Source organism: Trachurus japonicus, chromosome 11 (genome assembly GCF_045865225.1).
Source record: "Trachurus japonicus isolate A0001 chromosome 11, Traja_1.0".
Lineage (NCBI taxonomy): Eukaryota > Metazoa > Chordata > Actinopteri > Carangiformes > Carangidae > Trachurus > Trachurus japonicus.
The window spans coordinates 16,531,214-16,557,607 of NC_140917.1; the positions used below are offsets into that span (position 1 = coordinate 16,531,214).

The 26,394-nt window shown below is 43.0% G+C and overlaps 1 protein-coding gene across 7 annotated transcripts in view; it reads right to left on the minus strand.

Annotated features, from left to right (window-relative positions):
* LOC146978555 (RNA-binding motif, single-stranded-interacting protein 3) overlaps window positions 1-26,394 on the minus strand; it is a 260,610-nt gene that overhangs the window by 106,006 nt on the left and 128,210 nt on the right. For all 7 annotated transcript variants that reach the window (XM_085791302.1, XM_085791295.1, XM_085791297.1 and 4 more), the window contains 2 exons: window positions 24,285-24,343; window positions 7,615-7,706 (listed from right to left, as the gene is read on the minus strand). In XM_085791302.1, coding sequence (XP_085647428.1) covers window positions 7,615-7,706; window positions 24,285-24,343 — 151 coding nt within the window. The remainder of the gene's footprint in view (window positions 1-7,614; window positions 7,707-24,284; window positions 24,344-26,394) is intronic.

The following is a 26,394-nucleotide window of genomic DNA, read 5'->3' on the forward strand; positions in this document are numbered from 1 at the left end:
GAATACAGCCACTCCAAATTGTGCTTTAATTAGAGCCCTTTTTCTCTGCGAGTAGAGACCAATAAAAACACACGCAAAAAGAACCTAATGACAGACTGTAATTGTTAAAAAGAAATGGCAATCATGTCAAAATGATTCCTCTGTATCTGTGCTAAGTTTCCCACAGCAGCAGTCTGGCAGGATTAGTTATGCTGATGCTGTCTATTGCCAGTTATGCCTTTCCTCCCCCTGTCTCTCCATCTATCTATCTCTCCCTCTCTCTCTCCAACTCCCTCTGCCTGATAAGTGATAAGTTTGTAACTTTGGTCATTAGTGCTGGCCTGTCTCCTGCTGCACAGGCTGTCTGAGGCGACATTATGGCTGGCAGGCCTCTCGCTCCCGCCTTCCAGTGCTCCATCTTCCCGCAATGTCTCTCACTTTTTGTGTCCCTCTCTCACCCCAATTTTTCTCCCACTCGTTCCTAACTTCCTTGCTTCATCTCCTCAAGCTTTCACTGATTTATACTTAGTCTCAGCTCCTCTGTTCCTCACTCTGTCTCACGCTCACAGCTCGGCACGTCTCCGCGCTGCTCGGTGAAATAATTTACCGCACGCAGCGCTCCTGCGGATGATTGAAGCGTAATTAGACGGCAGAGACATTGGAAGCCAACGGAGGTGCTTGGGAGCCAGTGCTCGTCAGATGGTCCGTCTCACTCTCATTGGCTTTGCCCTTCAAAACTATCACTTCAGCTGGAGGAGCGGGGAGGGGTGGGGGGCGGTGTGCTGCGCCACATCACAGTTAACTACATTGCACAGAAATTACATGTTGGCAAACGATGTATTCATTTTTATGGTTTATTTTACGGGTACCGACATTTTCCTTTATTCATGTCAGTGCAAAGGTAGCTTATCTGAACTGAAACATGGAAAAAGTCCACAGTGCTGTTTAAAGCGCCAAACTTAACTGTTCATTACTTGAAAAGAATATCAAAGACAAATACTGTAAATTCAAGATTAGCCCACATTTATACAGTATGGGGAAACAAAATGAAAAGGAATGAGACAGAAAGCAATTAGCTTTATGCGACAGAGTGCCGGTAAGTCACCTTGGTGGAGAGGAGGCAACTAAAGCCACAGGTGCTTGCTGAAGGACAGAACTATACTTAACAACAAAGAAGTGAAGTATCTACAATATGCTTTCCAGCATCTTTTGGATCAGTGCTCGCTGCATTCAAATGTGTTGCATGGTCGGCAAAAAAATATGGAAGGAAACAAGCTGCTGTGACTGACTATAATCATAAGGAACCCTGTCAATAGCACCTGTATCCCCCAGAGTGTGTCCAATTATCCTGCTGTATTCACAACACTATACCCCTCCCCTCCCCAACACATCCTCCTCAAAGTTAACCCATGCTTAGGTGAAGGCAGGCTTCGCTCGGCTAGCTGTTGTCAGCAGCCAACTTTAACGGCACCGTCAGCCAACCCTTTGATTATTTCCCAGAGGTCACTCTGTGTTGAGCTGAACTGTGGGGTCCTGGGGGTCAACGGAGCTGAAACGTCAGAGGAGTCACCTTAAAAGGATAATAAGGAGACTGCTGACTGACTGTGGACCACCCACAGTGGAATCCTTGCTTTTCATGTGAATATAAATGTGATATTGACATGAAATCTTCCACAGGAGAAGAGAGAAAGGAGAGAGACAGCAGAAGAGAAGGAGCAAGTGCAAAGAGGAGGGAGAATAAATGAGAGAGAAAGTGAGCGAGAGGACTGAACACGCTGGTTCGTTTCACACCGTTAAACCATCTGAAGCATCTGCTGGTGACTACTGGTTGATGTGCCGGTGCGAGCACTGTGTTATAAACATTTGGGATTCACTTCATGGAGGCACTTTAATGATGCTTTTAGCATAATTTCCCCACTGTAATGTGAAGTGAAGGGCGAGCAGCGCCTTCCTGTCTGCCTGTAGCTTCTGTGAAACTTATTCATATTGGCTATTGGAACAGGGGGAGTGATGGAGGCACACTGCACCACAGGCTCCGTCACCACGGCTTAAACCAGGGCATCTGCGAAAACTCAAAAATCAATACCTTTGCTGAATTTGACGCTTAGGTTTCAAGTAACTGCAGTGCCATTTTTTTTTTAATGTTTAAAGGGACAACGAGGAGTTTCTAATCGGTTATAAAAAAGTCTCACGTTAATGTGGATGAATCTCCGCTACCCACACTTGTTAATGGGCCTATTTTCGATAAATATATCATTCTGTCTCTATCGTTATTTTGTTATTATTAGTGGTGGCGGAGATGCTGGTCGAGCCGACCAGCGTTTCTTTACTTTCAGTTTCGCAACGAGTCATGAGAATAACGTAGCTGAATCGCCGTTTATGGTCGGAACTATGGTGGTATCTGAACCTCTTTGAACCTCTGACTTTAATTATTGATGAATGAAAACATGAGTCCGTCTTGCGCCGGTCAAAAGAATTTTCGGTGCGCGCGGAGGCTCATAAAGGTAGTGTGAAAACGCTTCGCTTTTCCAAAACTCCTCGTTGTCCCTTTAAATAATTTTCTGAACATAAAATAACATCAGACTGGATGAAAATCATAAGAGAGTGACATGTAAAGAATCAAATATAGAACTCAGAAGAATTTTACTTGACTATTTGAGAGATAAAACAAATTCAAATAACACAGATCCACATACATCTTAATGAGGAGCAGCAGTAGTGCATCAGTATCACAGAATTTGGGGTGGATTTAAAGAATGCAAGTTCATATTGGTGCTAAGTATGTTTAACTTCAAAGCAGGGTGTATATCGTCAGACTCCATAGGATGTTAGAGTTGTTTTTGCTAATTCTAGCCTGTCCACAATGAGAAGAGAAAGAGAAAAGAGTACCAAAAAAAAAAAAAAAAAACAGAAAGAAGAAAAGGACAGCTTTGTTTTCATCCGGACTGTTATCAGCAGAAGCCGACTGCAGGGAGAATAGGGAGGGATGATTTCCATAAAGACTGGCTGTTGTCTGAAAGCAAGCAGCTGTCAGGCGGAATTACCTCTCCGACACAGACACCACAATCGAGGGCGCCCTTCCCATAATTCAGTCTGATTGGCTCAAGGGGAAAATGGCAGCCTGTGGAGAGTGAGGCGAGCGGCTGGTTGACAGGTTTGCATTTGCGGAGCTAGATGTGGCGTTTACCTGTTATCATTCTGTCGGCTCAACGTGTCAGTTTTCTCAGTTCAGAAAGCTACCTCAACAAAGTGACACAGAGAATGGAGTCCACGGTGTTAGGAGGCAAACGCGTGCCATAACGTTATTACACACACACGTGCACACACACACGTTTCCACTGGAGCTACCAAGTCATTAGTTTAGCTTAGCATAGCATTAAGACAGGGAAGGAGGTGAAATCTGCTAGCTTTAAAATGATATTGTTTGTAACGGTAACCAGCACCGTTAAAACTTTCAAAGAACTCAACTGTCTTATCTGCTCACAAACTAAAATGTAAAAATAAGAGGTTGCATTTTTATTCTGATTTCTGTCTCTAACTTTTTCCTTGGCAACCGGTGGCCGGGTGCCGTCACCTCCTGCCTGGCTTGCTGCCTCACGGTGATTACAAGACTGCAGGAAGTCGCTGTGTTTTTTTTTATTCCCCCCAAAAATAGTTATCAGCACATGACTCCATGTAAAATCACAGTTGGCTTTTTTCTTGCATATCTGTATTTTTCAAGATCAAACAAATTAAATGCAACATATTAATTTGTCAGTTTGTAAATGGATCTTGGCTAGTTGTTTCCCCGTGCTTTCGGGCTTCAAACTAAATTCAGGTACTGTATTTGCATCCACAACCTTCATACTAAAACACACAGAAATGGAAGAACTTTGTTTGCAGCAAAAGACAAATACTGGTTAGCTCCCCCTTTGCTCTAACCACAGCCTTTGATCTTCACAGCGTGGATTCAAAAAGATGTTGGAAACATTCCTTTGCGATTTTGCTCCATGTTGACATGATTGCATCACATAACTTCTGCAGATTTGTCAGCTGCATATTCATGCTGCCAATCTCCTGTTCTAACACATCCCACCCCCCAGATGTTCTGTCGGATTCACATCTGGTGACTTGAGAGGCCACTGAAGTTCGCTGAACTGATTATCATGCATATGAAACCAGTTTGAGATGACTTTTGTTTTATGACATGGTGCATTATCAAGCTAAAAGTAACCATTAGAAGATGCGTTCATAAAGGGATGAACATGACCAGAAACAATAGTCCGACACATTGTGGGTTTCAAACAGTGGTTGATTTCTATTAAAGAGCCTGTAGTGGCTAAGAAAACATTCCCTACAGCATTAGACCTGCAGCCTGGACCTTTGACACAAGGGTTAAGAGTATTAAAAACTAATTTTGGCTCCGTCATTCGCCTTAACACAAATCTTGATTCATGAACCAAGATTTTCCAGACTTCAACTGTCCAGTTTTGTTGAACCTGTGTCCACTGCAGCTCCAGATTTTTGATCTTGTTGACAGAAGTGGAACCAGATGTGGTCTATTGCTTGCAGCTCATTCCCCTCAAAGTTGGACATGGTGTACAGTGGTCATCTGACTGACTGCAGCCTTTCTGTCAGGTGCAACCAGTCAGGCTGCTCTCCCCTGACCTTTCCTATCAACAAGACCTTTCTGTCTGCAGAACTTCAGCTCACTGGATGATTTTAGTCTCTATAAACTCGTGCAAAAATTCAAGAAATGTGTATTTACTTTTGTGTATGTGCACAAATAATTGACAAGAAAACATGCTCATACAGAAATAACCATATACTCACAAGCACACACACACACAGACACACATTGTTAAATTCATACACAAATTTTGACACAGGCATAGAGGCAGATAGAAAAACACACAAATGCTCCACACCTATGCTAAGCGCTCTTATCTGTGACTTGTGTAGAGGTGAGTGACAGGAAGGGAGGCACAGGGGGAAGTGTCCTTTAGGTGTCTTAATTATGGCTCCTCTCCTCCCTCTCGCTGTCACTATCCCCAGGGGAGGGCAAGACAAAAGGAAGGCAATGTTTCATCTCTGCTGCCTTGGTATTTCAAATTCCAAGGGGAGTAAGAGAAGAGAGACAGCAGGCTGTTACATTGGGAAAAGAAGAGGAAATCAAGTGACGCTTCCCTTTTCCCTCTGTTTCATTCTTCTTGCCTCTTTCACAGCCGTGTTTAAAATAAGCCACCTTAATAAAAGCATTTTAATGGCATCAAGGAAGGAAAAGAGGGAAAACTTGATTACTGTGACGGTTTTATTTAATGAGCTCAAAGCCTCTGGCTCTGACTTGCTATTCGTTTATTACTTTGTTGTGGAGAGATATATGTGACAAAATGGAGCAGAGAGAGTGAGAGAATGAGGCTGAACGCTCTTATTGCGGAAGTCGTCCGTGGCGTTAGCAATCGTCTTTGTGATTTACACCTTCCTCAAAGCTCACCTGGGTTTTCATCCGGCTCCGCCAGGGGAACACTGTTCCGCCGCGACAGAGCCGAGGGTGTCACAGACACCTTGGCAGGTAGGCAGACACAGAGACAGCCTGCTGTTAATTATTGATGGGAATAAATTGCACTCATTGGATGTCTGGCAGTGCAACCCACAGTGGATGTGAATACAAATGTGTTTATGAATGTGTGAGTGTTTGTGTGCACTGAGGGAAAAAACGATGGCAAAAAAAAAAAATAGCATTAGGCAAAAGAGGCGGGGGTTAGAGAGAAAGACCTGGAGACGAGGTGGAGGAGGAGGAGCTAATAGAGTGATGGTAGTGATACCTGGTAAAGAGACATTAGAGAGATGCAGAGGGAGTCTATAAAAGCAAACTACTCGGTTGATGTCTCTCACAAGTGTGATAAAAACACAGAGCTGCGGCGCACAACGCTAGCTGTTTCATTTGTGTGAACAGAACAAGGGAAAATTTAAAAATAAACCCTTATATGAATGCTAATAGAAAATTATTCTGTGACTGAGCTGAGACACACAGACACACGCACACAAACACACACACACACACACACACATTCTTAAAAAGGTCAGCTCTTTTGTTTTGGGACACAGGAGCTCTCTCATGAAAATATTGACTGAGAAAAGGGGAGCAATGCAAAGTGTGGTCTTAAAATCAGATGGGCAAAGAGCACAGCTTCTTATCTGTATTCTGAGAGCCTGGCCTCTTATAAATATTGGAAGGAGGACACTGGTGGGGGAGAGGAAACGGCCAAATGGTGCATTTGAGAAATGGCACACCTGAGCACCGCACAGAATATCATCTCCTCCTGTCAGATCTCATCCCATTTGATCAAAATAATTGCCACATTCATCGTTATCATCAATTCTGTCATCTTCACCGGAGCCATGGCCATTCTCCGTCTAATCATGGCTTCTTTGGCTTCAAGTAGGGTGGGGTGGGGGGGGATTTTGGCATCAAATCAAATGCAGGGCATCTCATCTGAGAAAATCACTCATAATGTACCCTCACAGTCATCACCATATTCATTGCTTTAATGCTACTGACATTTTGTTCACCTATTTAGATATTCTGACACCTGCAAATCTTCGGCCAGTACCAAAATAGCCTGCCTTAGCCACGTGGGCTCGTCTGTCATAGATGTCCAGAGAGAAGTCCCTGCTGTGCTTTGGTCTATGGTGATATTCTCTGCGGAGTCAGCAGGGAAATTAAAAATTAACAACAGGAAAATGAGACAAGGACAGTGCGATCACCACGCGCCTCCAACGAGGACCGACATGCACCAAACAATGTCACGGTTTTACTGTATCACAGTTCTTTTGGGGTACAGCTCATGATCCTGTTCCTGGTCCAACTGACGACCTGTTAAAACTGACCAACAGTCAAGCATTCAGCCAAAATTAAAACAAACAATACAACAATCTAAGGATGAATGGTGGATAGGTATGTACCTTGCCAGTGTGCTTTTTTAACTCTAAGCCACATCTCCCTGTGTATTCGTGTCTGTCAACCTGGCTCCACTGGGCAATTCACTGGGGCCCCCTTTGTACGACTGAAACAGCTTCCATCTGCTTCCACTTTAACAGGCTAATAATACTGCACAACACAGGGCAAGCGGCTGGTCAAATCTCAGTCAAAGCAGTGATAGCTCACACACCAGCGGCCAGATTTGTTTGTCGTGGCATGACAAAACACACTCACACGCACTCCAACACATAACGAAGTCCATATAACCACTTGAAACAAGCAACTCGCAAATGTACAAGAAACGTTTTAATACTGGCTTGTGTGAGAGAACAGTGTGGCCCTGTCAGACAGTGTGAGGAAGACAAAACAGACCTGGCTGCACCACAGTTTGTCACGTGACGACACACAAATGCACCCACATTCAAGAGTTTTCTTATAATAACATGTACAAGGATGTCATTAAACAACAAAGCAACATGGGAAATTACTTTCAGTAAGAACGTGTTTCTGGACAAAACCAGTTTGTATGTGGAAGCTTTCAGATCCATCAGCATCTATTAAGAGTGTTAAGTGTACAATATTAACTCCCTCAGGGCGAAGTGAATGTGCAACAAAGTGCTAATGATAATGCAAGAGGAAGTGGTGACGCCAACGTGTTTTTAAACACTCCTTACCTTGGCCATTTGGGCCTGCACCCCAGTGGCTTTGAGAGACGACACGGCCTTCTGTGCTGCAGCTGGGCTGTCAAAATCCACAAAGCCATAGCCTGGAGAGAGGGGAGGGGAGAAGAGAGGGAGAGATGGAGGGGGAGAGAGGAAAAGAAAAAAAGACAAGCATTAGAAAAGAAAAAATTAAGGCAGATGACTAACAAGGAGAATGACAGGCACTTGGTAATTGTAGCAGTAATAGGTTGGTAACATGACTACACAGACTGCCAGTTCTCATATCTGGTGAGCACTACATTGTTTGATAATTAGTGACACTGACGCTCATAGGGGGATGCTATGCATCTTAATTAGCAGCATGGATGAGTGATTCAGTAATAACAAACCCCGGCACCCTGCCCACCTCCACCTCCACACACGTACACACACAAGCACACACACACACATACTCTAATTCACATATGCATGTGCAAACACAAACAAAAACACTGAGTAGCATACAAATAAAGAATGAAGACCATCGCCGCCGCGATTCTGTCAAAGAAAAAAAAAAAATCTGATTTGTAGTTCAATGACAGCCCATATGCATTACTTCAACAAGTAGAATAATTCATGTAATGGTAATTTATGAAAAGTCCATGATTAAAAATCCATGATTAAAGAAATATTATACACATGTACACACTCATCCAAACTCATTCTTCAGAACATCATAATTTCCGGTTTTTACTTGTACAGCCTTTTGATTTTTGAAGACTGTGAAGCTGGCTGGCCCACATCGTGTTCCTCAACAACCAGCATATTAACACAACCCCATTTCACAGCCTCCATAATCCTCTCCCCGGTAACAAATCTCTCAAAGGTTGACAGCGTACCAGAGCTACTGCCATTCCTCTCTCTCTCTCCCTCCCTCTCTCTTTTTCAAACACATAAACACACTTATATTTCTCACAATTTTCTGTCCATCTTCTTACTGTCCCCCACTGTCCCTCTCCGTCTCTCTTACTCTCTCTCTCATATTTTTTCTGACATTAACAGCCACCAGCCCCCATCTGGAAATTCATCAGCAGGGGAAAGTGGAGGGAATGAAATTTGTGGCTGTGATTTATGAGTTATTGTGATCCCGACGTTCTGCGGGATGTATCGGAGACGGGGGTCACGTCTGTGTTAATTAAAATTTGGTGGCGGATTAAAAGCAGTCAATGGTGCCCTCTGATCCACTGTTTCAGAAGGAAAGTGTAATTAGAAAAGGATAATGGGTGTGAGGTGTGTGTGTGTAATGTGGGGACGACTTGCTGGCGTGGTTACCCCATCATGTTAGGAACGATCATACTCACACATACACACGAACGCTAGCTGTACTTTCTCACCTCGCCTGTGTGCAGTTTTTTTTCAAATATCTCACTCATGTTTCAGGTGTGTGACTGTGTGCGGGTGCTGGTTGGAGAGTAGGGGTTTGGGTCATTTTCCTGTCGGATGGCGGTGAAAGAGTGTGGAGTAATGTGAAAATCATAACCAGTGGCGGAAGAGAAATCGAGCGCGAGGACTGATTAATGGCCAGCTGTTAGAGCGGGGCTGGGAGGGGTGGGTCTTTAATTGTGGAAATATGAAGAGCCAGAGTGAAATGTGCAGATTCAAGTACCAGCGATAGTCAGAGAAACTGGACTGTGAAAGATGTCTTTTCTTTAATCGATGCGAGAACACTCCCACGTTTCACTTAACTCAAGCAGGGATAGTAACGTTCCCATTTAGCCTGATTTTGACCCAGAACTGGTCACCGCAGGCTGAATATTTACGCAAGATTGGTTGTTGTTGTTTGACGTTCGGTTGCATCACAGGCCGATGAAATATGTGGTCCTCAGAGAATCTGGTCAATTTCTAGTATGTCAGAAACTGTGGCTGAATGTTTGATTCCCCACATGGCTGCTGTCAAAACATTGTTTTTCAACTGTAGTGATCTTGTTTGAATATTATTGGATTAGTATTAGCATGGATTAGATTAGTAAATTGTGGCTAACTCCAGTCTTGACTCAGACTGTAAACCAAAAACTCCTGCAGAGAGAAAATACCAGCCTTTTTCCATCTTTTGCTGCCACTAAAATACACAAATACACTATTAGGGATTGAGTTTTATTTGTGTCGGTCACAGAAATGAAAAAAAAAGCAGATATTTCACAAAATACCAGACAGTAGACTACAAATGACAAGGTGAGGGTTTCCAATAGGACCCACAATGCAGAAAGAGGAAACAGGGAAACAGGTATGGTAGAACGAAGAAATGTTTTATGGACTTACAAAGGACACAAAAGAAGACGCTGGGGAACACAGGAGCTGGCAAGAACAGACAGGTGACACTGAGAATGAACGCAGACCAACCAACAAAGAGCAATGGGAGAACGCTGAGGCAAAATAAACGAGGGGGAAACGAGACACATGAGGTAATCACAGGAGAAGACACAGGGAATTTCAAAATAAAACAGGACATAAACAGGAAACAAAAGACAAACCGTGACAAGAAAGTAAATATTCAGAAGCTCCAGTTTCACTTGACTTTTGCCTAACTGCAGTTATACAGTATTGATGCACTACATTATTGACTGAAGTGATTTGATAAATTTTCAAACAAGGCTTTCTGGCAGTTTTTGCTGTTGGTGTCTTGCTTATCCCAGTGCCAGCAGCACTGAGGCCAAAGCCCTCATTTAAGTCCCCAAAACTAGAGAGCAACATAAGCGTTTTCTTATCCGATATACAGTAACCCCAGTGGACAGCATTATTTATCTGTCCCTTCCAAATCTTATACAAATCAAACATAAATCTCTTTTTAAGATGTGGTTGAGGATTACTTAGATTTAGTCAGAAAAATTAAATTATTTTTCTGGGGAAACCATGGTTTGAGTTTAAAAAAACATCGCTGCATTAATATTAGAGGATCTTTAGCATCACACTCAATGTATTAAACATGTGGTTGAAGTGTTTGAAATAGGAAATGAAGAGCACTCCTGAGCATTGAAGGCTAATGTCGTGTTGACCCATCCATCCGGCCTGACCTCCTTCCTACACAGACTTTGCCACCTTCTAATAATTCCCCTTTTCCTCTTGCCATCATCCCTACACCTCCTACAGAGCTTTGTCACATGAACGCAAACATATGTCAGTTTGTGGAACTCACTGAAAGTGACTGATGTTGTCTTTCTTCGTGGAAGGACGGTCTGGTTTTGAGCAAGGCTGAGATCTGGTGACTGTGAAGGCTATAGCATGTGATTCGCATCATATTTATTCTCATTAAACTGTTCATTGACACCTCGTGTCTTGTATGTGAGCATCTGCAGGCTACAGTGATGTTGTTCCATTTTATATGCGGGGTTTTCCCTTCAATTTGTCACATGTCTGTGTTTTTTTGGTGAAAATAAATAAATAAATGAAAATTAAAACTGCTCACAATGGAATATCCTGCGTGTTATCTTTCACTGTACCACAAACAACATTCCATTCACCTCCACTGCAGTGGGGGAAGACAGAAAAATGAAGTGATAGATATCTCCAAATCTGGGTGAGTACAGCCAAAACTATCTGCATGGATACACACCACCAGATGTGCTTTTTTGTAACTTGGGTGAACTTACCATTTAACACAATGAAGGAGGAAGGTTCCATATAAACAGCACATTGAGCGATGGCTTATCCTCTTTAATAATCGGAATATTCCAATGGCGGATACTCAGGACGCCCAATTACAAATTTAATATTCACCCACTACCACCTGGAGTGCACTTATCAAACTTTCAGCAGGGTGAGGATTTTAGAGAATGCTGACCTATATTCAGACAGCTCTGAATGGAGGGAGAAGAGGAGGGGAGGTTGGAGAGAAAGACAGTGAGAGAAAGGGTGTGTACAAAAGGAAGGGGGTTATTTGGGGTCAGCTGAATCGACACTCAGCTGCCTCCACTAACAGATCCAGTTTTCTCCTCTCCTGTGCAGTTGTTACAGCTGATATATGCATAATGCTTCTATATTGTGGAATGTTTGATCTGTAGCCACCGGGTAAAAATGTTTAAGGTTTGTTTTGTAGGAAAAGTGAATAATTATTGAGAGATATGGAGACATCCCAAGTCAAGGCAGAAAAGTTGTGGAGGTTACAGAAAAGTCAGTGTCTTTGTATGTGTGTGTGCTGTGAGAAACTGTTTCTAGCATTAGAATACAGAAGTAATTAGTTTTATGCATTAAGTAAGTTAAGTACAGGTTTATGCATTTAGATTAAAAAGAATTATATTGTATAACTCTAACACTAAGTATTGAGATTTAAAATTTGGTTTAAGACACAACAACACTTGTATTTGTTCTTCTTCTTTGCACAATGATATGTAAACAATAAACCATTGTGCTGTTAAGTTTATATTTCACTTGGAAATCGGACACTACAACACTGGCAATGATCCCCATTAGATGTTCTTTTCATTTGTTGAGCCCCTGTTGAGCCATTGACAGCTGCTGCATACTTAGCGTTGTGATTGTCCTTTGTTGTACTGTCTAAGGGAATGGGAATAGTGATAGCTGCCTGTGTCTCATGTGTTTAGCTCTAGTGATAGTAACCAGTAGAGCGTCAAAAGTCTTGATATACAGTAACATGTGGTGTCATACCTTAACTACAGGGAGTGCTCAGCTCATATCACTTATGGGATTAAGAAATGACTAATAATGTTGCCCACCAGCTGGTTAACTGTCTTTGTGACTTTGCAAATTGCGGTGATGAACTTTTTTTAGTGCCTGCTAACACAGATTTGGATGTTTTTATCAAATAATCAGTAGTGTCAATGAGTACCAAGAATTCACTCCTCCTCTCACCTCTCAGACTAAAGAATAGGAGCCCTGTAAATGAAAAAAATCTTCTTTTTGGTTGGTTGTCGCCCACATAAAAGCTCAACGAAGGACATACTGTATTGATAAATGGTATGTATTGATATTTTAGCATGAACAGATTGACTATTTGTTCAGGCAGAAATCTTTTTTGTAGTTGTGGTGAATTTGTTTTGTATAATTGCTAATATATGTAAGGATGTGTACATTTGTGGATGCGTTTACTGTACACTTCACTGATTCTTCTTCAGTCACTGAGCAGTGGAAGAAGTCGATTAAGCTGTGAGGAAGCAGCAGGGTCAAGGAGTCAAGGAACAACGTTACACTCAATTTAAGACACTCCATTCTACACACTTAAACAACACACACACCTACACACAAACGCACACAGATGTTGCTTGAGGAATGAGTTTCTGTTGCCAAGTACATGCTGTACTGCTACTGTATTCAATATGGGTGCTCTAGAGTTACTATCTCATGTGGGATGCAGAGGGCAAGGTGTTGCTTTGAAGCCTCTGCAACAACACAAACATCCAATCGATAGTTGTCACTTAAAAGGAGCTCAAAGTGACTGGCTACATGCGTGGCTGCTGATAATGCTGTGCAGCTGCACACTAATATGCACACGCACACACAGTTGTTGAAGCACACATATCTGCCCAAGCACTCTGGGTGTTTGACACTGACGCACACACACACACACACACACACACACACACACACACACACACACACACACACACACACACACACACACACACACACACACACACACACACACACAGTATGCACAGACACACAGACTGTCTGTCTCTCTGAGAGAACATGAGCTGCCATATCATATTTCCTGGTCTGGCTCTAACAGGGAGCCTGTCAAGATAAAAGGACCATCTTCAATCGGTTACTACAGGATGGTGCTATAGTATGCTACCACCACTTCCAGTCTACTGTAGCTCCAGTGGGTGAGGCAGGGTGCTCCCTAACATATAGTCCCCCTGTGGGGGTCTAGGACTACAGTAGATGCCCCCTCGGGCTATGCCCACACAAAAGTCTTCAGTGAAAAGTGGAGATAAGGGACTCATTACAGTGCGTGTATCGACATATCAATCATCCATGCATCATTCATGCATTCACCATCAAATTATGCTAATCCTAATTACTTCTGGGGAAATTACCATTCTTTATCTGCTAATAGTCGGGATTGTTTGGGGTTTCCTACCCACTATATCCACCACCATTTTCCCCAATATTTTCATTTTTCACATTCTCATATTCAGTGCTAATGATCCCATTTTGCACTGCGTACAATGGAATAATAATGGCCTAAGTATGAATAATGAATCAGTGACAAGTCACGGAGCATTACAATAGTGTACAGGGCAAACAGTGTAATTGTTTATGTCCTTGTGAGTCATCAAGAGGAGTTGTGAAGCTGCCGTTGCACATGGGTGATTAATCATTGTGGTTACACGTATGTTAATAATTCCTACTTTGCATGTATAAAAGTAATTATGGTTAATGGAGGAGATAGATGGGCCACTCCATGGACAAATATGCATAGCAATGCCTGTAATATGATTGCTATGATGCATGGTGCAGTGCTGCATCTCACTCCATTGTGAGCTATCTGCATCGTTTTGACTGCACTCTGCCGGAATACACACATATATACAGACTGTGTGTGTACAGATGCCTATATTGTGTTGTGTGTATGTTTGTAGTATGTACTTACTACATATACAATACTATGACCACTGAATTATTAACTTGTGGTGTTGATCAAGAGAAAATTAATTAATGAAAATTTTTGATGATGCAAGTTACAAATCATTTGCAGGGGCTTTTTTTTATATTGCAAAGAATGTCACCCAATGTTCAAAAGACTCAGGTGATGTCATGATTATTGATTATTTTTTGTGACCAGTAGTCCAAATCTCATAGACATTCAGTCTATTGATACAGAACTGAGAAAAAAAGTTGTATTTATTTTTCTTTGAGGACTAAATAAATCTCTTGATTAGAACTGTGCATGTGATCGTTGATAAAACACATCTCCTGTAAATCAATCAATTCATTATTTTGGCATGAGTGAGGTCTATTGGAAATTGCAGTGAAAGCGGTGGATTTGTGTGTTTTGTTAAGTAAATGAGATGCAATAAACAGTCTGGAGCAGTTACCTAAAGCCCTGGAAATTAATTATGTTTCCTGATATCTATTAGACTTACTGACTAAGTCTCTGAACATGATGATTTGATTTGATAACAAAGGTAATTGGTAGTTATAATGACACAGCTACTCTCATTGAGGCATGGCAGTTGTGTTTATGTGCCATGTGCTCACACAAGGAAAAACCTAATACTGAATGAATGAAGAGAACCCATTGAAATATTTCATTGCTTGTACATTTATAGACGTCTACGGTTCATTTGGGGATTTCACCAAGCTTCTACCCAACAGGGGGGAGTGGGTGATGGTTTTGGGAGGTTGTGGTGAGCTGTGCAAACACTGAGGGAGAGGCATGGGAGTTTTAAATAGCAAGATGGACCCATGACTAACTGCGGCCAAGCCAAGACCGCCTTGGTCACACTCCAAACCCAGAGAGAGCATCCTCACTGGGACTGCATTCCTCCGTCCTCCTCCATTTATCCTGCACCACCAGCAGCTGACTGATGATAAATTTTGCGGCTACCCTCCACTAAACCATGTGGTGGTGTGTGTGCGTGTCTCTGCAATTGTGTGTCTGTTGAAGGGGTGTGTATGACCTCCAACTTTCTTGTAGTGTGTGTGTGTGTGCGTGTGGGTATGTGAGTAAACAGGCGAGGATCATAAATCTATCTTTCAGTACCAAACAGAAACATCTGCAATGTTTTTTTTTCTCTTTTTTTAAAGCTTTTTTTTAATGTTGCGTATTACTGCACAATGTTAGCTTTGGGTTAGGCACTTCTGACCACATCAGTACCATCAGAGAATTAAAGCCAAATGAAAGTGTGAACACTTCCCAAATAGTTTCACCTCCATCTTACAAGCTACAAAATTAACGCTTGTTTCCATCTGCAAACACAAAATAGCCGTAAATGCACATTGTGTTTATACACACATGAACCTCAATGACTGATGAGGTAAAATTAGCAAGAACTTGTGCTATGTAGACATAAAATTGCTATTACGCACTCAGACACACACTGCAGCTCCTCAAAATAAAGATACTTCATTTACTTGTCCAGTGTCACCATCCTGCCTGCCTTGCGCTTGGAGACAATACCCATTTGTTGTAAAATAACTCTCATAGCGGGCTGTTTTATATTAGACACTGGCGAGGAGATAGCGGTACAGGCAATTAACTTATCAACCCTGCAACATGGATTTATAGCTAAGGCATTCGTCTTGGGCTGAAGCAGCCAGGCTGCTGGCTGTATTGTATTTCCTGTCATCTTCTCTTGCAGGTGTAGGAGTGTCCTTGTCAGAGCGCTGCAGTTGGGATCTGCAGAGGGCAGATTGCCAGGGCTTAGGGCCAAGGGGGCCACTGGCAGCTCATTGTGCTAAAGACAAACTGAGCAGTAGGTTAAAAAAACGAGCCCCTCATCCAATATTTGTGCAAGTATTATAGATGAATTCTGTACAACAATGCACTTACAGAACTGATGCAGACACTAGCAAAAGAGTGCATGCACTGTAGGGATGGAAACTGTTTAACATTCATGCGACCGTCATGATCATGAGCACATTTTCTCCTGCTCTGTGATTCTTTAGAAACTAATTTTATGAGGACCAAGACCAGTGCCAAATCACACTGTAGAAACTGTCATAATGAGGCTATTTTGTTAATACAGAAGGAGGGATGAAGTGTGAGATTAACATTCTAGCTGATCAATATTGAAATATTTTAACATATGGGGCTCATTCCCTTTATATCTGAGGGTGTCTTTCAACGTCATTTTCCTCTTCATCATTTTTCTTCCTTTTCTACCGTCTTCCTTTTGTTCCTTAATTAATTCATATCTATTCACACTCATTAGCTATAGCACAGCGCCATATGGCTTCTTCTACATTTTCAGCTCTAAATTCAGCCTGACAGCCTAGAAACTATTTAAAATATGTTATGTTACAATCTACACTGTGCTGCTAAAAAGTGGTGTCATGACAAATGGAGTCTGGTTTCAGAGGAACTTGCTTCCAGTCGTTGCCTTGAAACTCTCTCGATATGGAATTATCCTCACAGACCCGAGGAGGCATTCAAAAGTATTCATACATTCAAAATATCTACTCATTGGTGCCATTCAGTGGTTTAAAGTGGCAGAACATGGTATGAAAGACGTGTGCAGGTATGGTTGTCACTCAGATCTGTAAATGGCACCGCCGCTCGCCTTCTAGGTGGCTCCATCAGCTTGCTTGCTTAACAGCAAAACCCCCGTGTGTTTGGTGCAACATGTGAAGAGCACTCGAGAAAGGTTTGAGACCTGAAGGGTGTTAATTACTTGTCAAGAGGTTGTTAAAATGAGACCTGTGGCAAAAAGACTGAGTGGCTATATAGATCCCCCACGCAGATATCGCACAGAACACGCACACACACATGCACGCCGGTGGCCTGGCACTAAAGCTAACGAGTGTACCAGCAAACACAAATTGGTAAATGCCAACTGACATGCACATGGAAGCACGATCACACGTTATGACGTATATAATCTCAACAAAAGTGGACCCACACACACACACACACACACACACACACACACACACACACACACACACACACACACACACACACACTGACACTCAGGTTAGAATGTCAAACATCATTGAATAGCTGCTCATTATGGTACCTGTTGATGTGAAAATGCCACAAGCACTTGAAGCACATTTTCACACAAAGAGCAGGTGCAGTCCTTCTGTCACCTTCCTCTCTCACTCCACCTATAGAATATCTTCAAACAGCTGCTCTCCCTTCATTCCTGCTATACCTGGAGATTAATACCTTTAATATTCATGCCTAGTGCTGACTTTTATCCCCATTTGTGTAGAAGTTTGCAATAAGCAACCTTATCACGTCATGCACTAGGCCCAGAAGAACCACCAGCAAGATCAGAGGGACAGGCTAAATATTTGAATAAAGCCGGATCAATGAAAATCAAGCACCCTGTGAACATGTGCAAAATCTCCAGGTAAAGACAAACACTAAAATCTGGACAAAGACAAAGTGTCCCATTCCTCTAAACGACTATGCATACTTTTTTTTTTTTGACTTGCATCTGTTAGTCATTCATGAAGAACGGCCTGGCTGCCTCCAGCTAGCCTTCCTCTTCTCCGCAGTTATGATTTATGCCTTCCTTAACTAATCAAGGGTATGATCATTAGTCAGGGGATATTCAAGGGGCCAGGGACTTGTCAGGTCAGTGGAAGGCCGTATCTCTCATTGTGGTTCCCCCCTGCCATCCACGGGTGAGGTCTGGGATAAGATATGACTGGAGGTACGCCCCCTCACCCTCCACCAGTGCCCTCTGAGGCATTTGTCAACAAACAAGACAAGCAACAGGAGCTCAGCGTTGTGTTGTAAAATGGACCGAGTCAGTGAGAGAAGAGAAGAAAGCCATGATGGTGACAAAAATCTGCAAGAGTGATTGCCCAGAGCGTGTTTGTTCTCTGTTGAAATTTATTACAGATTTCTCTTGTCTTTGTTTGGATCCAGAGCACAGGCAGCGAAGAACAACACTTTAGACATGAGCAAATATCATACAATTTAATGACACAATAAAACAACAAATTTCACAAATTTGCACCGGATCTCTGTCTATGTACAAATAGTCTCAGGAAACCTTGTTCTATTCTGAGCTGTAATCCTGTGGCTCCTCGATGTCACCTCACACTGACCTCCATGCACACACAGACACACAGACACGCACACAAGCATTAAAAATACACACACATACAGACGACGACCACACTGCATGCAAAAACAGCACAGGAAGTGGGGGTGGTACAAAAGGTCAGAGCTCAAGGAATGCAGCGCTGATGGCCCGGCTGCTTCTATTTACGACAAACTTGGCCAATCATACGCCTACAATGTGAACAGCCAACTCGGAACTTACTAGAATGTATATTGAGGTGGCGGTGGCGAGTGAAGGAGAGAAAATTGATTTTTTTGCATGTGTGTGTTTTGTTGTGCGTGTGATTTGGGGGGGGGGGGGGTGCTAACAAAGGCTGTGGGTGTTATCCAGGGAAGTTCTGCATGCTGAATCTGTCCAAATCAATGTGATTATCCCTCAGCTATTGCTAATTAGAATCATTAATACTCAATGAAAGCAGGAAACGACGCACACTCTCTCTCCCTGCCTCCTTCAGCCTATCTCGCCTCTTTCTGGAATGGCTTTGAGGGAACAGAGGCATTTGGAAAAGGTCCGCTGTTGGCCGCACTTCAGTCGAGATTCTCATCTGCACATAATTCACTTTCAAAGGGCAGAGGGGGCGGCAAAGAGAATCCTTAATTGCACCGGCACCGTGTACAACATAGACAAATGTTTATATCTCGGCCTTCTAATGAGAAACCAATAACGGATGCAAAAAAGCACTCTCTCTCTTTCTCCATCCTCCCCCCATCCAACCCCAAATACACAGATACACATGCGCATGACAATGAAAAACAGGCCTTTTTGGAGAGTGTCACCTCATTCATCAATAGCCCTTATGCTTGGAGTCATGCAATACTCCGCTCAGGCACTGATGCAGCAATAAATCTGTTTTGCTAGAATGTAACACAGCCTATATTTCTCCATTAGGTTGATCCTGTGGTAAGGGCAAAGGATGTTGCACATTGTAATGGTCAAGCGTCTGACAGGCTGACATAGTCCTGAGGCTGCATTTGTCTTGTAGCCCAGGGTATTCAACAGGCAAGTTGCAACAAACTGAATGGGACATTTATGTTGCTGCTTTAAATGTACTCAAAAATGATTTGAATTTGTTGGGACAAACCAGGAAGTTAGTGTGTTACATCGAGTCACCCATACAGGAGAGGCGACGGTATTTCTTTCAAGATATAAGTTTATGTAATGCCCTTGTGAGTTATTAGCATCCTCATACAAAATGGATGGCAAGTAACTGGGCAAAGAAATGAACAACAACAAACTGCCAAACACACAGTCACGGGAGACTATCTTCTCATCTCATCTATCTCCCACAATTCAGTGCGGTGGGCCGTCGCGGCAAAGCGCCAGTCAGGCCGGTGAATCTCGGCACAGCCTTATCTCCCAGCGGCGGAGGAGGAAACGGAGGTCCTTCAAAGGGCTGAGGTCATTTCCTCTGCCTCCGGGCACTGGCAGGGAAAATAAAATGTCTCCATTCGGTCAGCCCTGCTTTATTTCAAATGCCGCCGCTGCCTTTTAAGAGGCCCTTGTGGGCATGGATGGCAAATGAGCGGTTTTGGGCTCTCGCAATCTATTCCCTTTCTTTTTCCCTCTGCCATCCTCAATCCCCCACTCCATCTGTGATGCAAACCCCCAAATCTCTGCTGTATTTCTACAGTAAATGTGGAAGAGCACAGACAGATATAGAGATGGACAGAGCACGAGAGCAGAGAGAGAGAAACACAGAGACAAAGAGGAAAGGAGAAGCAGTGTGAGAGTGTGGAGGAGCATGAGAGCGAGAGAGAGAGAGAAAGAGAGATGAAGAGCTGAATGCCTCCACTCACCCACAGCGCTTGACAGCCCTAAAGCCCTTTCACAACTTCCTGTTCCCATTTCTCTCTGAACTGGGCTACATCCAAAGCGTGCGTGTGTGTATTTATCAGCATGCACAGTTTATGTGCATGTGTTGTGTACCCTTGCAAGAATATGACTGTGTGTATGTGTGCCTGGAAAGTCTGTGTGTGTGTGTGTGAGTGAGTGTGTGTCATAGAGTAAGGTAGGGAGCGAGGGAGTGAGTCAGCGCTGGGAAGATAGAGAAGCTCATTGAAAGGCCTGCGTGGTGGAGGAGAGCAGCCAGAACGGGCAGACAGGCAGGCAGGCACACATGCTGTGATGTTAGGGAAAGGATTGATAGATCTGTTGCATGGCTACCGCTGCTGCAAGAGCCTAACACACCTCAGGCAGATGGATGGGGAGTGCGTGCGGGGGTATGATTAGTCTTTGTGTGTGTGTGTGTGTGTGTGTGTGTGTGTGTGTGTGTGTGTGTGTCACAGTTTGCCCTTTGTGTTTGAGTGCGTGGGAGAGGTTTATTACATGATCTTAGCATGTACAGTAGTTACCTCAAACAAGGCTTTACACAGGGTAAACATATAGATAAATGTGCAGTAGTAAGGAAAGAATGCGTTCATGTTTGTGCGTGGGCGCCCTACCTGTGCTAGCTTCTGTTTGTATGTACTAAAACACACATTTCCCTGACACCTGAACTGTAAGTACAGAAAGCGTCATCGCTACTGTATGTGTTTTCTGCTTTTTCTACGACAGACAGCGCTCACTCCCACGCTCGCTACACCACTCCATCTCGCACATCGTCCCCTCTCCATCTCCTCATCATCTCCCTCATTGCCCCATTCTTTTTTTTCCCAGTGTTTAACCAGCACAGCAAATAAATTGTCGAGTTGAACATTTATAATGAATAATAAACGTATAGAGGGACATAGTCTGGAATGATGGGGGTTAGATGAAAGCAAACATCCCTACATTAAGCACAGTAAATAAACAGTAGAATGAAGGAACTCACCTTTAAACCTCCATTTATCCACAGTTAAAATAAAAAATCTAACAGCTTTAGTACAGATTTTGCTTAGAAATACAGCAACCAGGCATAACATAACCACCTGCCTAATCCCCCTTTTGCTGACAAATACGCAACCAACTGTGATGCACTGTGTGGTCTAACAACTTTCTATCAGAACCAGCATGAACTTCTTCAGCAATTTGAGCCACAGTTGCTCGTCAATGAGCCTCGGGCGTCCATGACCCTCTCGCCGGTTCAACACTTTTCCTTCCTTGGACCACTTTTGATAGATCCTTTCCTGACCACTGCAGACTGGGAACACCCCACGAGAGCTACAGTTTTTCAGATGTTCTGACTCAGCAGCCATCACAATTTGGCTCTTGTCAAACTCGCTCAAATTCTCACTCTTGTCTGTTTTTACTGATTCTAACAAATGAACTTTGAGGACAAATGTTCACTTGCTGCCTAGTATATCCCTCCTAATAACAGGTGATGAAGTGTTATGTTCAGTGTTACTCACTTCACCTGTCAGTGGTCATAATGTTATGCCTGATTGGTGTATGTCCAGGAGAGGAATATGTTCTGTCATGCTGAATTTGCTACATGTTGAAATACAGTCATCAAGTAACACTTAACTATGTATGGGATCTAGATGTCTAAGAAAAGAGTCCAGCTCTAGTAGTTAGACAAGCTTGTGCTTTATGAAGTACATATTCTCAGCGTAGTAACATGCTGCAACGTCAAAGACAGCTTATGCAACAAATTATAATGTCATAAATTATGAACTGAATTTTTCATCTGGCACCTTGTCAGATGACATCACATTACGCTCTGGAAAAACTTGAGCCAGTTCCAACATTTTTGCTTTAGTGTGCCTGCGAGTGTGTTTTTTTTCCTCTCTCCCATAATCCTTTGCATTTGTGCTCCCTACTACCTCAAAGCAAAAGATGTACTGACATGACATGAAACAAGCTTTGTGTGTTTCTGTTCACACAGTACTCATGTCAGTGTGATAAAAACGGTGGCGACACCAGTTGTGTAAATCAAAAGGTATATGAAGTATATACAGTACTATGTCAATTAAAGCATAGTATTAAAATGTGTGACTGAGAACAGCTTTGACAATATAAAGTTTAACAAAACCAAAGCTTTTGACTTTACAAAGAAATGAAGGGGTGACAGAGAAGTTAGTGAGTGGAAGATAAGTTTGTCTGTTTGTTTTCACTGTCTGACTGTCGATCTTTTGCTCTAGCTAGCTCCCTCTCTGAGATGACTGCATCTGACCTATCCTCTATCCCATTTTTCTCACATTGTTTTGGCAGTGCGCTCATCGAGCTGAACTAAACACAAAATAACACCGGGGGGGAGGGGAGGAGGGAGACAGGAGATGGAGGTAAGGGATGCTCGCTGTGTGACGGTGGCACAGCGGTGATAAGCAGCCTCTCTGACATTTGAACAAGTGTCAGGGTCAGGGGGCCAGATGACTGGAAACAATGCGTGAATAGATCAGGGCGATGTGTCGATTTGGCTTTGTTGCCGGGAGCGCAGACGTGCGCCAGCCCATCAGGCTTCAATACACCGGCTCGGCTCGTTTACGCTTTGATACCTGCTCACCTTTCAGGAGATAGCGAGAGAGATGTGGAGTTGTAGGAGGAGAAATTGTGTTTTTGTGTAGTCCCTCTTCTCCTCAACGTGTCTTTCAAACACTAAAGAAGTGTAATTTTCTCCTCAAGGTTACTCTTCACACTCCTCTTTCCTCTGCGAACACATCTCCTCTCTGTCCACCTCCCCCCTCTTTCGCTGGGTACAGAACAGGACCATCCTTTCCACTCATAAAATATGTCTGCTTATATTTGCTTCTTGGCATTTCAGCAGCGCCGCATTCCAGGAGGGTGACTTATGGGAAACATTGTCTCCCACACAACACAGGGCTAAACTGAACTGATGTTTTTGCACTGTGCGTAACTCAGGTCAGCTGGACACTGAGAAGGATAACCTTTGATTCAGCACAACGTATCCCTTCCATCACACAAACTGAAAGAGCCTTGCCTCCTTTTCCCGTCTCAATCCGCCTAACCTCCCTCCACCGTGGCTTTCTCCTCTTTGATTCACCCTGTGCTGTGTCCTGTGACCTGCACAGACATCCTTCCTGCTAACATGCATCCAGTCTTGTCTTTAATTGCCCGTACGATTCACTAAAAGGACCCGTCAAGATAATCAGCCCTTTTTTTTTCTATCCTCTAAAAGGCAGAGGTTCTTTTCTGCAACATTTTGACCCAGAGAATGCCTGGCAGGATAAACTCAGGTGTGGAGCAGGGTTAAGAAGACAGCTTCACCTTGAAAGGCCACACTTCAGAGCCCGGGAAACCACAAAAAGCAATTAAAAGTATTGATGGAACTTCAATAGCTCTTAAACAGTGCTGCCAGACACCTCGGGGCTAGTAGCACACTAATCTTTTTCTTTTTTCCCCATCTCTCTATCGCTCCATCCTCTCACTCTCCCTCTTTCTCCACTGGAAATGGTTGTTCTTGATGATCAACTCATTATATAAAACATAAAAAGGAAGTGAAATGTATTTACAGCCATGAGATGCAGGTGGCTGGAGTGAAAGCAGAGCAAAGATCCTGGGAAGGTGAGTGCAACAATGATGGTAATTAAAGTTTATCTAATCCCAACTAGCTTATTAGCCCTCTAATTGGTCGTGTATGTTCAAGCATGTAAGTGTGTGTAGGCTGTGTGCTCAAGAAACACTTTTAAACGAGCCACTAATGTCATCGCTGCATGCGCGCACAATTTACCGTGCAGACACTAATGGACCTTTCATACAAACACACTTTCCAAAGGATTGTTCCATATGACAGAACAGGAAATAGAGGAGGAGCTGTGGATGGGGCTGAAACGGCGGTTGCCTGCCTGCTTATCCACAATAACAGGGCTGCAACATCTACAACACGCACATTGTTTACTTCAAGCATTCCTGCAATGTGTGCTAGCTACTTGCTACATTGTTGATTTATTCTTAAAGGCTTCATCGGTCATGTTTGACTGGGATTGGTGTGGAAAGACCCAGCCTGAAGAATAATAGCCTGTGCACTACAACAAGGTGGGTGTACAAGAGCGACAAATAATGACTTACCTTTGCACTGGTTGGTGTTCTTATCCAGAATGGCCTTAGTTGACACTATTTTTCCATACCTGTAAAGACAGAGAAATAAAATTTAGTGACTCGAAATGTCCTCGAAAAAGCCTTTGAATGGAGGGGCCGCTCACTCCGACTGCCACCCCATGGTTAAAGTAGATGTTTTATTTTCCATAGTCTCTGCCATTTAGTTGCAGCTAGCAATTTGCAAAGTAGCACAAATGTCAAAAGCCACTGGAAAGAGAAATCACTTGAGGTTAATAACATTATGTGTATGGCTGACTTCAAATGAATGTGCAGCCTTCTGACATTTGAGAGAGTCACTGAACATTTTCAAAAGGTCTAAAAGCAGACATGCACAGTGGACAGTCTTAAAAGTTACATTGTTATACCACATGTTGGTTGATTAATTACTTTTTAAAAACTAATTTAAGCAATGACCAAAAGACAGTCTTTCTCTTTTGAGTAAAAGGAATATTGACATAAACAGCTATAGAAGGTGCTAGCAGGTGGATGCTGTAACACTAAGCCAGGCTAGCTGCTCTCCTCATTTAATTTGTGCCTGCTAAACTAAGCTAAGCTATCGGCTGGCTAGCTCCAGCTATCAACCAGATGTGTTGTCATCAATCTCTTGGCAAGAAGGCAAATGTATAGATTTACCGAAGACTATTCCTTTAACCCAATTACATCACTCATTGACTTATAGCATATCGATCTAATACTGTAGAGAATTTTCATCCATTCGTGAGAAGCGTAAGATGTGGAAGAGGCAGTGTTTGAATGGTCTTTTGAAACCAATAGAAAACTGAAATTGCCAAAACTGCATAAAGTCCACGAGCGGCAGAATCTAACATGTTGTTGACGTGGCTCCTCGCAAAACTGAAAGGTGTTGCATTTCTTTATTCCACAGCTCTGCATGCACGGTGGGCTGCTATGAATTTTTCAGAGCTGAAAGACTGACCTTACTGACAGACTGACAGTGAGTTATTCTATCTGCTTGTCTCAGCTAAAACTGCAACATGTTGCATTGTGTGCAGGGCGAGAAGCACTGTAAATACAGTTTGAGTGTGTGTGTGTGTGTGTGTGTGTGTGTGTGTACCAATCTGCATGTGTGGATACTCCATATATTTATATAGTATATGTGCAGTAGCAGCTGCACTCTTGCTTGTACAATTACACTTGTGTATGTGATGTGTACATGCCTGTATATGCTGTAAATACATAAGTGAGAACAATTCCCTGTGTGTTGAATGCACTTCACATTGAGTGAGTAAAGGAACGGCAGCTTTGCTCTGTAGGGTTGGGGCGCACACACACACACACACACACACACACACACACACACACACACACACACATTCTGTAGGGAAGAAGCAGTGGTGCATCCCGGCCCATATTTCACCAGCAGGGGATAATTGTGCCATTTCTCAACGAGTGGCTGAGACTCTATTTACTGCATGCTGCAGTGGGGTGGGTGGTGGATATGAACTGACGAGCTCCGAGAGGAAAACTACCAGCTCACACACACAAACACACACACACACACACACACACACACACACACACACACACACTCACAAATATGAGCACAGAGACAGCACTCACCAATCAGTGGATTGTCTCTCTTCCGCAGATAAACAGGCCATTTTAGCTATAGGGATCCATAATCTACCGCAACAGAACAGGACCAACGTGCAATGTTTGATCACACTGAGACACTCTTGAGCGTAAGTGCTCACAATGAACATGGAACAGTGAGTTTCATTTGATTAGAGAACATGCAGAGCAGGTTTCGCAACTGCTAAATCTCAGAATCTGTCGAGAGGAACTCACAAGTAAGAACTGGTAATATGTCTGAAATATTCCATCACTGTGGATGTGATTTTATAGCACTATAAAGAGACTGGCAAACTCAAAATTGTGATATTTAAAAAGAAAATGCCTCAATATGCATATCAAACAAGTGTCTCTTTGTTGACAAACATGAACAGTAATGAGAATGTAACAACCAAACATGAAGGTCACATTTCTCCTTAAAATCAGATCGAGCAGTGACAGCGACTCAGAAAATTATATCAGTATTGCCAATGTTTTTTAACACCTGGAG